Raw genomic sequence first — 14,210 nt, 5'->3', positions numbered from 1 at the left:
TGGAAAATAAATATATCTCTAAATTATGACAAAATGACATGTGACAAATTGAATGAGAGAAGGACATGTGACAAAATCATTTTTATTTATTAGGGTAGATTACAAATTAATGAAAAACAAGTATATGAATTTTATTTTTTTATGGGTGTGGTTTTTAATATTGCTTTAATATTATACTGCATAATTTTTTCTAGTAACAAGCAAGTTCTTGTTATTTTAAGGGCTGTTTGGATTAGCTTGTTAGCTTATTTGTGGTGGGAATAAGCAATAAACAAGGTGGAAGATGCTTATTAAAATTAGTTTATTTATAACACAATAAATTGATTTTTAAGGATTTTATCAAAACACTTAAACTTAGCTTATTGCAGTGAGAATAAACGATAAATAATAAACATTTTTTTTTCCTACCCAAACACCCCCTAAGTATAATAGATAGGATTTTCGCAAAGTGTGTTGTTTATAAAAAACTTTGTTAGAATATCAAACAGAACTATTTAGGCAATTTGTTTATTCCAATTGTACTATTTTTGTAAACAAAAATTCAAACAGTTGGTTAACAAGTGTTGGTTTGTTTTGGTATGTATTAACAAAAGTTGCTAAACTTATTTTAACATCTGCTACACGGCACACAATAAATAGAATACCATACAAAGATATGCTCATTTTCAACAATATAGATTTACCAATATTTGGAATATATAATTTTATTTTTGCACAATTCCGCCAAGTATTTTATAGGGATGAGAGTGGTATATAGGTATATAGTATCATCCAATTATAAAAATGGCAATAGAAGCCAACCAACTCTTAACTTGTAAAAGATGAAAATAACTTTTACTTTAATATGTTATCGGGTTATGGTAGAAAAATAAAACCTCTTGATGTTAAAAATATGAAAACATAAATTTGGGACTAAATGAACAAAAAAGAAAAACATACAGAAGGATGGTTGTACTTGTTGGTCGGTGGATTAAAGGTTGTTTTCCATATACTTTCTTATGTTCGATTATTTGTTTTAATAAATCAATTACTTTTTTATTATTGGTTTTGGGAGTTTGTTGGAGGGTTTTGAGGCTATTTCCCAACAAGTGATATAGAGCTTCAGGTTTTAAGGGAGGTCTCAGTTTTAAAGGTGCGTAGTTGTGTGGGGTTACAATTTTGTCTGAACTTCCACATCAAAAATGAATTTCTATTGCTCGTATTGGAATGTCTCGATACCTTGAAGGTCCGTACTCTATATTATGCTTTGTCGTTACAACTTCCTATGAGCTTCCATACTAGAAACGAGGATTCAGTTGATTGTTTTTGTGTACAATATAATTATATGCAAGCTATGAGTATGTACATGTCCAAAAAAAGGTTCATGCTAGGAAAGACTTAGTATTTAAGCATATCCGTTGGGTCCCACTTCTCTTTCCTAGAATTCCTTTGTGGCTTTGTTGAATGTATTATTTAAAGGCTTGGTGTATATTTTTTCTAGTATATAATAATGTTTTTGAGGTACAGATAAGATAAATGTCACAATTCCCTCCCATGAGGTTCGATGTAAAAAATATGATGGAAGAATCAACTTTGGCTGATGATTCAATCTGGTCTACACAAGGCATTGAGGGGGAAACCAACTCCTACTTCTAATCAAGTGTGACTAGTAAAGCTTCTAATCAAGTGTGACTAGTAAAGCCAATGATGACGAATATGCCAATTTATATTTGAGAACGGCAAGTATGATTCGCATGTGTTGAAATGAATGTACTTGCAAATATGCATGGGATATGAATGGAAAAGGAGATTTGGGAGAAGCTTGAGTAGTTTTATAAAAAAAAAAAGACATTTCGAATCAATTGTATCTCAAGGAACAATTTCATACTCTTCATATGAAAGGAAGTACAAATTTTTTAGATCATTTAAGCATTCTTAATAATGTTAGCCTAATAAGATTATGAGCTTTATTTTGTATTGGGTCTTATGTTGACCCATTAGCTAGAAAACCCTAATTAGCTAGTCTATATATTCTGTTTTTTCCTTTCATTGTATCTGTAACACCCCAAATTCAGAAGACCAGGAAAGGAAAAGAAAAACCCGAAGTCAAGAAGTCTACTCGTCGAGTCCAGGGAGGAACTCGACGAGTAGGAGCGAGTACTGTGTCGCGGATTAAGTGGTCGACTCGGCGAGTCGGGGGACTGACTCGTCGAGTCTGGTCTGGGTTAGGAAACCCTAATTTCGGGACTTGGTGCCCTATTTAAGCATCTCATTCTCATTCTATCAGCCTCATTTGTAGCCTCCATTGCCCAAACCCTTACCCGCGAAACCCTAGAGCTTCCCTTGAGTTTGTGAGCCATTTTGTGAGATTTTGAGCATTCTTGAAGCTTGGATGAACAAGAAGAAGGTTGGGGGTTCAAGAAGAAAGAAGTAGATCCAGAAGATTCACCCCATTTGCTGCACTTATTGGTAATCAAGTCTTCATCTTGACTTCTAGTTTGGTTGATCTCTTTATAGCCCTTTTTTTATGAAGTTTTTGGACCAAGAATGATTTCTTGTGGTATTTGGACGTCCCCAAGCTAGATCCTTTCAGATCTGGGAGTATTTGGAGTAGTTAAGGCATAAAGGTGGAAGCTTTATGCCATTAGAACTCCCCATGCAAAGTTTAAGAGGTTGTTATGAACTTTTGAGCAAAAAGGGCCATGCATGGATGCAAAGGTAGCAGCTTTGCGTGTTATTCCGACCCTAGGAGGTTAGATCTGGGTCTTGGATGCCTTGTGCTTGGCTGAAATCGTCAAAATAGATTTGGACATTGAGGGACTCGTCGAGTCACTTGTAGGACTCAGCGAGTCAGGCCAGTTTCTTGTCCGAAAACCCTTCTATAAAGGGTATGAGTTGAGTTGGTTAGGGACTCAGCCAACCTGGGTCCATAGTAGTCATGAAGATCTTCGTACTCGATGAGTTCAAGGAGGAACTCGGCGAGTCCAAGGCAATCTCCCTAGTTTATGAAGATGGACTCGACGAGTTGTTCATACAACTCGGCGAGTCATAGACTGGACACATTCATGTGAGGGAGATGAAATCGACGAGTTCAAGGACAAACTCGACGAGTTGGTTGAAGATGGTCCTGATTGTATGACTGAAGTAGAACCCGTCGAGTTCTTGCTAGACTCGACAAGTAGAGTCGGGGGTTGTAATGGGTTGGAGGAGCATGGACTCGTCGAGTTGGTAGACCAACTCGGCGAGTCGAGTCAACTGGAGGTTGAATTTGACCGTGGATTTTGACTTGATTTGACTTTTGTGGGTATTGTGGTCTAAGTGTTATTTTGGGTATTGGTAGTTCGGGGAGCTGAAGGATCCGTAGTTAAGGAGTTGCCGGATAGCAGTCAGAAGTGTTCAGCTAGTCTTCAGCAGTGCAAGGTGAGTCTCCTCACTATGTGCATGGGTCTACGGCCACAATGTCGGCCCGTTATGTTTATGTATAGAAGGGAGATTCTCATCACCCAAGTTTCAATTGGACATAAACTTGGAATCATACAACCTGTATTGTGTGATGTATGGAAATCTTGGTACTTAGGTAATTAAGACTAATTCCTTGTTCACATAAGTATGTAAGTCAAGTGAAGGACTAAAGGAACTAGTACACAATGTTGTGCACTAGTCAAGTCCACCATAAATAATAATAACATTATTCGTCATGATTTACTAAAGGTCTAGTAAATGTGGTTATACTTACAAGATTAAGTGTAATTCTGAATCATTGAAAGGTTTCAATGAATGGCAGAACGAATAAAAAGAATCATTTAGGCAGAAAGATAAAAGTTTCTCCAATCTAAGAAGAAGGGAGAGTACTTTTGTAGCATGTTTTGTGATCGTTTTGGTAATCGTAAGAACCATATTACAATTCATCCTCCAAGGACATCTTAGTGCACTAGTATGGCTAAGAAGAGGAATCAGAAATTGTTGAAAAGGTTAAGTCAATAAGATGTATCGTACTTCGTTCCAAAATCAAGTCTTAGAGTCATACTCCAAGATTGTGAATTGAGTGACACATTTTAAGAAGGTCTAACACACTCATCAAATGTGAAGTAGAAAATTGTTTTTCTTACTCCTACACATTTGAAATTGGTAAATTGTGATGTCTTGGAAAAGACAAAGACCAACTAAGATCAATTGTGTGATATGGTTTGTCTTGATAAGAATCCGCACTAACTCTTGAATATTTGTTTATCAAGAAATGTTTCTTGACAAAAGAATCTTATATGTCAAGAGGTCAGTGGGAGTCTAAATGATCTTGAAAAAGGTTTCAAGAACAAATCAAGAAGTAGACCTATTAAACACTAGCACACGACTTGAGGATTGTAACCTATCGTATTGACAAAATTCTATTTATGTGCCAATCCAGTTGAGTGATTATGCATATGAGTTCTACGAGTTCTCAATAGACTGCACAAGGCAAGCACCTTGTTCAATGAAAGTACATTGACTGGCATAGGTGAGCTGCTAAATAGCTTGGAAGCAATGGTGGGACCCTTGATGGCAAGAAATTAAGAATGAACAAGTTCTGTCCATAAGAGTTTGAATTCATCACAAACATTATCTTATGATTATGGTTATGACAAATTCACATGGATAGGAACACATGCACCATAAAATCTAAGTGTCATAAGGTTTCTCTCCTTCATGTAAATGATTGTGAGGAAACGCTTTCATTAAGAGAGATTTTAAGGAGATAGCGATTATGTAAATTGCATTCTCAAATTCGATTATGAATACGACATCCCTCTTCATAGTTCAAATTGTGAGATTTGACAATTAGTCTGAACATTTGGGACTTAGTAATATAAGTTCTGAATTAGTTTAGACACACATGTCATATCTAGAATGGAGGAATATATGATCCCTTATCTAAAGGACAAGTTGCTGATAAGATCAGAGTTCGACAACGTCTTTGAGAGATAAGATTGCTAATCGGATTGTACTTACATTATAGTTACTAGACTTATCCAAGCGGGAGACTGTTGGATTGGTGTCTAAGCCCATGACTATATTTGGTGTGTACTTGACCTGGTTGTACATGGTCCTTTTGGGTTGCCTTCACCAAAGTAACTTGATAGGATGATTTATGGAGAAAGATGATTAATTATGATTTATTAATATATTATATGAATAATATATTAAAGGAGAAATCATATTGTTTAATTAATATTAGTCAAGAATTAATTGATAGTTAGTTTTGTGACTAAAAGACATTAATTAAACTTAAGGGTCTGGAATTGTAATTATTGCAATTGGGCTATGGATCACCTTGGAACATAGGTTGGAAGAATTCTATGGGAAGCCCATAAGGAATTCATCCAAGGGTTATTCTAAAGGGAGTCCATGGGCTGCTTAGGGCCTAAGCATTCAAATTAGGGTTTCCTAGCTGATAACCCTAATTGCATCACTATATAAAGACCCCTATAGCCCCAAAACGGGGGGAACTCACTTGGAAGAAACCTAGGACGTTTTTGGTGCTCCTCCTCCTTCTCATAAGTCATTCTCTTGCTTGTGGTGTTTATAAGCCATTAGAGGAGTGACACTTGTGACTCTAAGCTCCAAAGACAAGAAGATTCAAGCCATTGAAGAAGAGGTAATCATCTAGATCTGCTCTTATGTGATAATTTCGAAATGCATATGCTAGATTAGGGTTCTTGAGTCTTGGATGAATTGCATGTACAATAGAGAAACCTAGATCTTTGCATGAATACATAGGATATTCTTTTGTATATGTCGATGACATGATTATTACTTGGTTGAAAATGAATGTAAATGACATTATTGATAATTTCAAATCCCGATTGGTCATTCAAGGTTTTAGACAAAAACCCGGTGTTGACTATTTTGATATATATGTTCCGGTTGCATGTATTTATATTGTTATATTGTTGACTACCATGACAAGTATTCACAATATGATTATCCATCAAATAGATGTTAAAATAGCCCTTTTAAATGGTGAACTTGATGAATAAGTTTACATGAAACAACCAGAAGGTTTCGTTATGCCCGGTAAAGAGCATATGGTATGTAAACTGGTAAAATCTTTATATGTGTTGAAACAAGCTCCCACACAATGGCATCAAAAGTTTAATGAGGTTATCTTGTACTTTAGTTTCAAGATAAACCAATATGACAAATGCGTTTATAGTAGATTTAATGATGCTACTGGTGTAGGACTAATCTTTTTCTTATATGTAGATGACATGTTGATTTTTGGTACTGACCAAGATCAAATAGATGAAACAAAGCAATTGTTGTCATCTAAATTCTCCATGAAATACTTACAAGAGGCTGATATAATTCTTGGTATAAGAATTAAGAGGGTGAACAAGGGATTAGTAATGACTCAAAATCATTATGTTGAGAAAATTCTCAAACGGTTCAATTTTAGTGATTATTCTCTTGTGAGCACTCCTATGGATTCAAGGGTGAAATTGATGCCTAACACATGCATTCCAAGAGGGAACACGCCATGTTGCCCAAGATGAAACCTGCGCCTTCTCAAATCTAGACATGCCGTGGTGGTGCCTCCGACACGTCGTGTCTACACCTCAATTATACCCAAGGGTGCTACCACTTGACCAATTGACATGAAATAGAATTATAGGGATGAATTTAGAAGTACTTGAACATCGGGATGTTAGATAAATTCAAGTGTTACATCGAATCTCAGCTCTAACCGTCACATATTCATCCAAATAACAAATTATCAAATACAATCCAAAATACCCCTAGGTTAAACTTGGTCAAAAATCAGGTAAAAGTCAAAATTCCAAAAAGTCAACTGAGTCAACGTAACTGAGTATGCCCAACGTAGTCAGTTGTACGCCCAACGTACTCACGTTCTATCATCGAGGGCTTAAGGGAGTACTCGCAGCGTACTTTGAAGTACGCCCAACATACTCTGCAACCAACTTTCCCCTTTAAGTCATGCTTAATCCATTAAGACCTTTCCCTTCCCAATACAGATCTAGGCTCTTAGTAATAAAGTTTCCACCTTTATGACTTTCCATCGCTAGGCAAGTCCCACGAGCTAAAAACCTAACTTCTTATTCCATTAAGACACTTCAACACTTGCATGGAGGAAAAAGAAGATCCAAGATTACATTTTTATTACTCAAGAGGCTCCAAAACTTCTGAAAGGACAACTCAAATGGATTAAAGTAACCCCCACTCGTAATAACAAGCTTATGGGACCAAAAGGACATAAAATCAAGCCCAAAATAAGATCTAAGTATAACTTCATCATGTTTAGAACTTTATACCTCTAAGTGATGTCAAATGATGGTGTGATTCCGGATCTAAGGTGCTTCACTCCTCTAAGATGGTCTCCACTTCCTTCTTCCTTCTTCAAAGGCATAAAACCGGCACACACAAGCTCAAAATGCTCACGAGGTAGATTATGGTTTGCAAAAATGTTTATGAGGATGGAGGCTGATGAAAGGAACTAGGTTTGAGAGTTAATGAAGAATAAATAGGGTCCAAACCCTAAATATTAGGGGTATGAGAATTCACCCCGTACGCCCTGCGTACGTAAATGTACGCCCAATGTATGTGGCTCCGCCCCACAATTCCAAGAATGACACTATTTTCCCCTCCCAACCACAAATCTTACATTTTAAGGACCAAAATGTAATAAATCTCAATTTAAGGGTCAAAAGTGAAAGTACCTCAAAACAAGATGTTACATACATAAAGTAAAGGAATTACCTACGTGATTGTGAAGTGTTGCCGCATTTCAAGAGGTTGGGGACTTAGCATTGATACAATCATGAGAGGATTAGTGCACACGACTTTATAATAGTGTCAAGTTGTATTTCGCTAGAAAGTTCAATAAACTAGTATGCATTTTACTTTCAGGTATTTAGTTGGGTTGAAGGGTTCAATTCTTAGAACACCCTGATTCTCGAGTATTTGAATTGTTTGGAAACCATTGATTATGACATTAAATTTGAGATTCTCCTAACTAATTTAGAAGATGACAACACTAATATGTCATGTATATTTACGACTCCTCTTTTGAGCTGTAGAGAGAACCCTTCTCAACTCTTCTTCTTCTAAAACGAACTCGCAATTCTAAACAAGATTTCATGTAACTTAGGCATATGGTAAAAATATCAGTTCGGAAAGTGAACATACACGATCCATAAGGAATCCGGTTTTCCACTGTCACCCTAATATCCCCCCTAACATGTTGTATGTTTAATTTCAGTTTATTACAACAACCTGTAGATTAAAACAAACTTTATACTATAGGTTGCAACCTTTTGGTCCTCCTATTATACTGCAGATGATTGCTGCATATGTAGTCCGTAGATTTTAGATGTTTTCACTTTGAAAAAACAAAAATCACCTTAGTCTTGTTGAATTGGGCTTGCTTCTTTAGAGTGGTATTGACCACCGACTAAAATTGATTTAGTTATTGAGTAGGTTCGAGTTGACAAACATCATTACTTCACGTAGCACAGTTTCATTTGAAATTGACAAGTGACTAGTTGTATTGTCAAACTAATTATTAGATAAGTTTACTACGTTTATCGAAATTTAGTCCGACACTCCGACTGGCTATAATTAGAGTACTAATCTTATCACCAAATCTAACATATATATCATGGGTGTCATGGGTGATGGGACTGACATAGTCTGTTCATAAAGGCCGATACTAAACAGATTCTTACTTGCATCGGCTCTTTAGTTTACCAACACATTCACAGGGAGATGTTATGGTCATTCTTAATTATAGTTAGAAAATTAACAACTTGGGATTTTGACAAAACAAAGGTATGTGTCCAACTTTGATTTTGTCAATGACAATCAGTTTCACTGTGTTTAGTCCCCACGTGTCTCAAACTTAAGGGGACAAAGTAATATTTAGCGACTTTGTAGACATGTTGTGAAAAATGTATTTTGAGACGTTCTTGACTTCTTCTCGGCTTTTATTTGCTATCAAATCTCCATTTCAATCCGAACATCACTCGTACCAAAGCATTTCCCTCCATCCAAACATCATTGACGCTGGAAATTAGCTCTAACAATGGGGCATCCTGCAACCACCCTACTCCGATCCACCACCTTCTCAATTTCCAAATCCAACCACCACCACCACCATAATGATCTCCTCCTCTTCCACCCAACACCGCCCTTCATTTAGCCTTGCCTCCATTATCCGATCATCACTCCCCTCTCTCTTCCTCTTCCTACTCCTCCTCTACCTCCTCTACTCTTACGAAATTCTCATTTATCCTCCTCACTTAACCACCAAGATCAACTGCCAAGATTCTGATCTCCACCCCAACGCCACCAAAGCTAGCCTGTTTAATCTCACAGAAACCAAACAACCCAAAATCGGGTACGACACCGAGCTCAAACATATCGCATTTTGCATTGCAGCCTCCTCAAATCTATGGGAATCAAGGAAAGAATACATCAAGCTATGGTGGAAGCCTGGGGAGACCAGAGGAGGTGTTTGGCTCGACATGGACGTGAAAATCAAACCAAACGAAAGTCTACCCGACATCTACATCTCAGGAGACACTTCAAGATTCCCATACACGAACAAACAGGGACATAGGTCAGCCATTCGCATATCAAGGATAGTTTCAGAAGCGTTAAGACTTGGTGGGTTGGAGGACATTAGATGGTTTGTCATGGGAGACGATGACACGGTTTTTGTTAAGGAGAATGTTGTGAGGGTTTTGTCTAAATACAATCACAGCCAGTTTTATTACATCGGAAGCTCGTCGGAAAGTCATTTACAGAACATCTATTTCTCGTATTTAATGGCTTATGGTGGTGGTGGGTTCGCCATCAGTTACCCTTTGGCTAAGGAGTTGGAGAAGATGCAAGATCGGTGTATTAAACGATACCCTGGTTTGTATGGAAGCGACGACAGGATGCAAGCTTGCATGGCTGAGCTTAATGTCCCTCTCACCAGAGAACCAGGCTTCCATCAGGTTTTGTTTTTTCGATAGATCAAACTTCTTTAATTACTACAAGAATTCGTACTTAATCAGACTGAATTTTCTTTTCGCAACTTTTCAGAACGATATCTATGGAAGCCTATTGGGTATACTCTCCGGCCATCCAGTGACGCCGTTGGTCTCGCTCCACCACTTTGATGTAATCGAACCGGTGTTCCCAGGCATGGAAAGAGTAGAATCGATCAAACACTTACTAAATTCCGCGAAATACGATTCCGCGAGTCTTGCACAGCAGTCAATTTGTTATGATCGGAAAAGAGAATGGTCGATTCTGGTGTCATGGGGTTTCGCTGTTCAGATCATGAGGGGAATTCTGTCTCCACGAGAGCTAGAGATTCCTAGTCGTACGTTTATCAACTGGTACAAAGTGCTTGATTTTACATCCTACTCATTCAACACTCGTCCAATCACCGGGAACCGATGCCAGACGCCATTCGTGTTCTACATAAACTCCACACGATACGATAAAGCCAGGAAGCAGATCATCGGAATATACACTCATCACCGGGAACGCCACCCTCGATGCAGATGGAAGATGGAGTCTCCTCAAACCATCCACACTGTGGTCGTCTTGAAGCAGGAAGATCCCGATCGTTGGCAAAGGGTACATGATGCATAGAGATCTAATAACCTTTTTTTCTATATATAATATTGTTTATATCATTTGGTAATTGGTTTCTTGTTCATATGGCAGGCACCAAGGAAGGATTGTTGTAGAGTTTTGCGTTCTAGGAAGGAAGGGGTCATGTATTTGTGGGTTGGTCATTGCGGAGAGAATGAGGTTATTGAGGTGTAGAGTTGTATAATATTAAATTAATTTTGTTTAAATATAACATTAATATAAATATAAGGTATGTTAGCAGTTATCCTTATTAGATTCATATTTGTAATCAATTATTTGTAATTATCTCTTTATCTTTATTTTTGGTAAGTCTTAATCCCAATTAGATTGTGATTCTTCAAACTTGTATTATACATACTTCTATGATGGAATTTCACTTATTTCACATATTTCTTGCTTATATAGGTGTTAATGAAAGTTTGTGTGTATGTTCCCTACAAACCACACTCCAGTCTTAAAACACATCATCAAATACCTCAAAGGCACCATCGACTACGAATTTCATCTATATAATCTCTATATAATCTGAAACAATTGATTATCGACAAACACAAAAAACACATCCAAGTATAACCTATTTGTTAAAACTGATTATACAATTTTTGATTCTTGTATATCTTATACTTGTTTCCAAAACAAATATATGAAAGCCCCCTAAAATTTAAACTCTCAAAAAACTCTTATCTTTTGCTCTAAAAATCCAACATTTTACTTTACAATCTTCCAAGGAGAAAAAAATACTCCTTGTACAAAACTCCCCTTTTAACCCCACATCCTACTCCTCTACGTATAATGCTTCTCATCAACTCCCAAAAAAAAAAAACAAAACAAAAACAAACAGAATGGGAGGAATTTCTCCTCCGATTCTGATATAAACATTAGGGTTTGAAACCGCCTTTCAAGGCGATACAACCCCATCCTGGTCAAGGTTTGACCAATACCTTGACCTCTGAACCGGGTGAATTAACGGATCATACTTTTGGGTTGCCAAATAGTTAAGAGCCGTTACAACATCCGCCACAAGAGGTCTCATGTTAGGTTGTTCTTGTAGACACATTGCAGCAATGGCAAGAGCTTGATAAAGCCCCCTCACAGGGTATTTCCCTTCAAGCATAGGGTCCACCATTCGAGAAAACTTCTTTCGCTCTTTGAACAACGGCCGTGCCTGATGACAACACAGAGATACTGCTCAATCAGTTATTCTTCCAGCAACCCCTATGCTGAGCTGCTCTGCTCGACACCATTTTTTTATGGTATATTTTTTAGTGTGTATTTATTATGAATTAATTATTGAACTTACCCAAGTAACAAGATTTTGCTCGGAAGTAGGTTTTGTATTATCGATTGGTCTTCTCCCCGTAATGAGCTCCAAGAGCAAAACTCCAAAGCTATATATATCGGATTTGAAGGTAAGTTGACCGGTCAACGCATAATCAGGAGCACAGTAACCGTACGTACCCATCACTCGGGTCGAGACATGTGTCTTGTCCCCAAGTGGGCCCACTTTTGCTAACCCAAAATCCGACAACTTGGCATGATATTCTTCATTTAATAAAATATTAGAACACTTCAAGTCTCGATATATAACCGGTGGATTCATACGGTCATGCAAATACTCCAACCCGCGGGCCGCACCCGCCGCTATTTTCATCCTCGCGTTCCAATCAAGCGGTTTCCTATTCACACGTACACCTAACACAAGAAATCCAAGTTCCAATTAGTCACTATCGGTAAACAACTGATTATCTGACTGTTATCTGTTATCTGATAAATAAAATACCGTGCAGATGGTCCTCCAAAGAACCTAATGGCATGTACTCGTAGACTAATAACCTTTGTTCGGCTTCGGCACAATAACCGATTAATTTGACCAAATTTGGATGATTGGCCATGCTTAAAGTCAACACTTCAACAACAAATTCTCGAATCCCTTGACTCCCATCAAGATCCAATCGCTTAATAGCAACAATCTAGAACAAAAAAAAAATCAAGATTCATACTTTAATGGGTTAATAACAATAAATAGGATTTTTTTTTTTATTGATTAAAGATCACAAACCTCATGAGTGTCTTCTAATTTTCCCTTATAAACTTTACCAAATCCACCCTCACCCAAGAAATTTGCAGCCTTAAAATTATTGGTGGCAGTTACCAATTGAGCGAATGTAAATTTTCGTGCCTTGGTTTTGTTAGACTCTTTATTGTTGGGAGATTTGATTTTATCATCATTCTCATTCGCAACTGATGATTGATTTGATTCTTTAGGATTATCCTTTTTCAATTCGCTACTTGGATTCAAGTTGGAGTTATCTAAACCATATGTAGAACCAAAATTTAATCGTTAAAAACATCAGGAACTGTGTGTGTGGAAGCAGACAAGACAAAGGAAGTTAAAAAAACAATGAAACTTTCAACATCATAGAGGAAGGAAACAGGGGATATGACAACAGTTATAAAAGAACAAAAGGAAAGAAATAAAAAAGGAATTAACAAAACGCAGATTTAAAACAATGTTGTTGTTTTATATGAAGTTTCACGAAAATTTTTATGGGGTTGCTCATGATGATGATGATAAAGTAGACTATTTAACTGATTAAACAAAAAGTATGGCCAACAGATAGAACAGATTATTGCCTAAATTACAAGGATTAAATCGCATCTCACTATTGATCAAGATGAGGAAATAAAAAATATAAAAAATCACTAAGATCAGTATGTTTCCGTTTACAAGTTCAAACTTTGGGATCATAAAACCACGAAAGAGATCGAGACATTAAAATATGCAAATCCAGAAGAATGAAGAGGAATTACGTCGAACAGGTTAAGGGCATGCATGATTCAGAAAGAAAAACAACAACAAATTAATCCATTATCGAGTTATAATAAGAATTTGAAAGCTGAAAATTTCCCCCAAATACGATCCCGATCGATTAAAATTTCAAAACTGACTATTTTGAATGCTCTTAAATGATTTAAAAACAGTTAAAAGAACCGATTGCATTATACGTACCAGGAGAGGGATGTGATTGGTTGTTCTTGGTGTTGTTCTTTCTCTTATTTTGTGGTGATCTTTTCGCAGAAGAATATCCACCGGAGCAAAAGAAACAACCCATGTCTCTCTCTTTCTCTATCACACAAACTTTCTCACGATGACAACTGAATTCGTTGATTTTCAAAAGGTCCTACTTTCACCTTCTTCTTCTTCTTGTTTTTTCTTCTTCGTGTGTTGTGCTTCTGCTGCTCAAGAACATACCTCCAATCAGCATAAATGAGAGAAAGAGAGAATATTCAACATTTGGCAAGTTTTCAGAGGAGGGGGAAACGAAGGGACATTTTATATATTTCGTTGGGTTTTTCTTTCACTTTGGCCCCTATACTACTGTTTAAATGCAAAAAGGTACTTGACATAAAAGTTGAACGAGTACTCTCTTAAATGACTTATAAATTATTCAACTTTTTGAATCATTATGCTAGAGTTTAAACCTTTTATTACAAAAACAAAATAACATTTACTTAATAGGTATAAAATGTCTTTAATAAATCTAATTTTATAAAAATTTATACATATTTTAGAGTAAAATGCAAAA

At 36.8% G+C, this 14,210-nt stretch overlaps 2 protein-coding genes across 3 annotated transcripts; one reads left to right on the top strand and one right to left on the bottom strand.

Annotated features, from left to right (window-relative positions):
- Positions 1-8,923: 8,923 nt before the first annotated feature.
- Positions 8,924-10,797, top strand: LOC111882582 (uncharacterized). Its single transcript, XM_023878947.3, has 3 exons — positions 8,924-9,974; positions 10,063-10,605; positions 10,696-10,797. The coding sequence occupies exons 1-3, from the start codon at positions 9,132-9,134 to the stop codon at positions 10,795-10,797; spliced, it is 1,488 nt and encodes a 495-aa protein (XP_023734715.1). The 5' UTR covers positions 8,924-9,131.
- Positions 10,798-11,181: 384 nt separating this feature from the next.
- LOC111882607 (probable serine/threonine-protein kinase PBL7) lies at positions 11,182-13,915 on the bottom strand. Of its 2 annotated transcripts, XM_023878981.3 has the most exons (5): positions 13,634-13,915; positions 12,683-12,933; positions 12,404-12,593; positions 11,924-12,315; positions 11,182-11,788 (listed from the first exon to the last, which is right to left on the bottom strand). In XM_023878981.3, exons 1-5 carry the CDS (start codon positions 13,734-13,736, stop codon positions 11,522-11,524), a joined length of 1,203 nt encoding a protein of 400 aa, XP_023734749.1. In that variant the 5' UTR covers positions 13,737-13,915; the 3' UTR covers positions 11,182-11,521. The 2 variants fall into 2 exon arrangements, with proteins under 2 accessions (XP_023734749.1, XP_042754232.1); XM_042898298.2 differs by lacking the exon at positions 12,683-12,933.
- Positions 13,916-14,210: the final 295 nt, after the last annotated feature.

The sequence above is a fragment of the Lactuca sativa genome, chromosome 9 (assembly GCF_002870075.4).
Source record: "Lactuca sativa cultivar Salinas chromosome 9, Lsat_Salinas_v11, whole genome shotgun sequence".
In the NCBI taxonomy this organism is placed as follows: Eukaryota; Viridiplantae; Streptophyta; class Magnoliopsida; order Asterales; family Asteraceae; genus Lactuca; species Lactuca sativa.
This window is presented reverse-complemented; position numbering and strand designations above follow the sequence as displayed.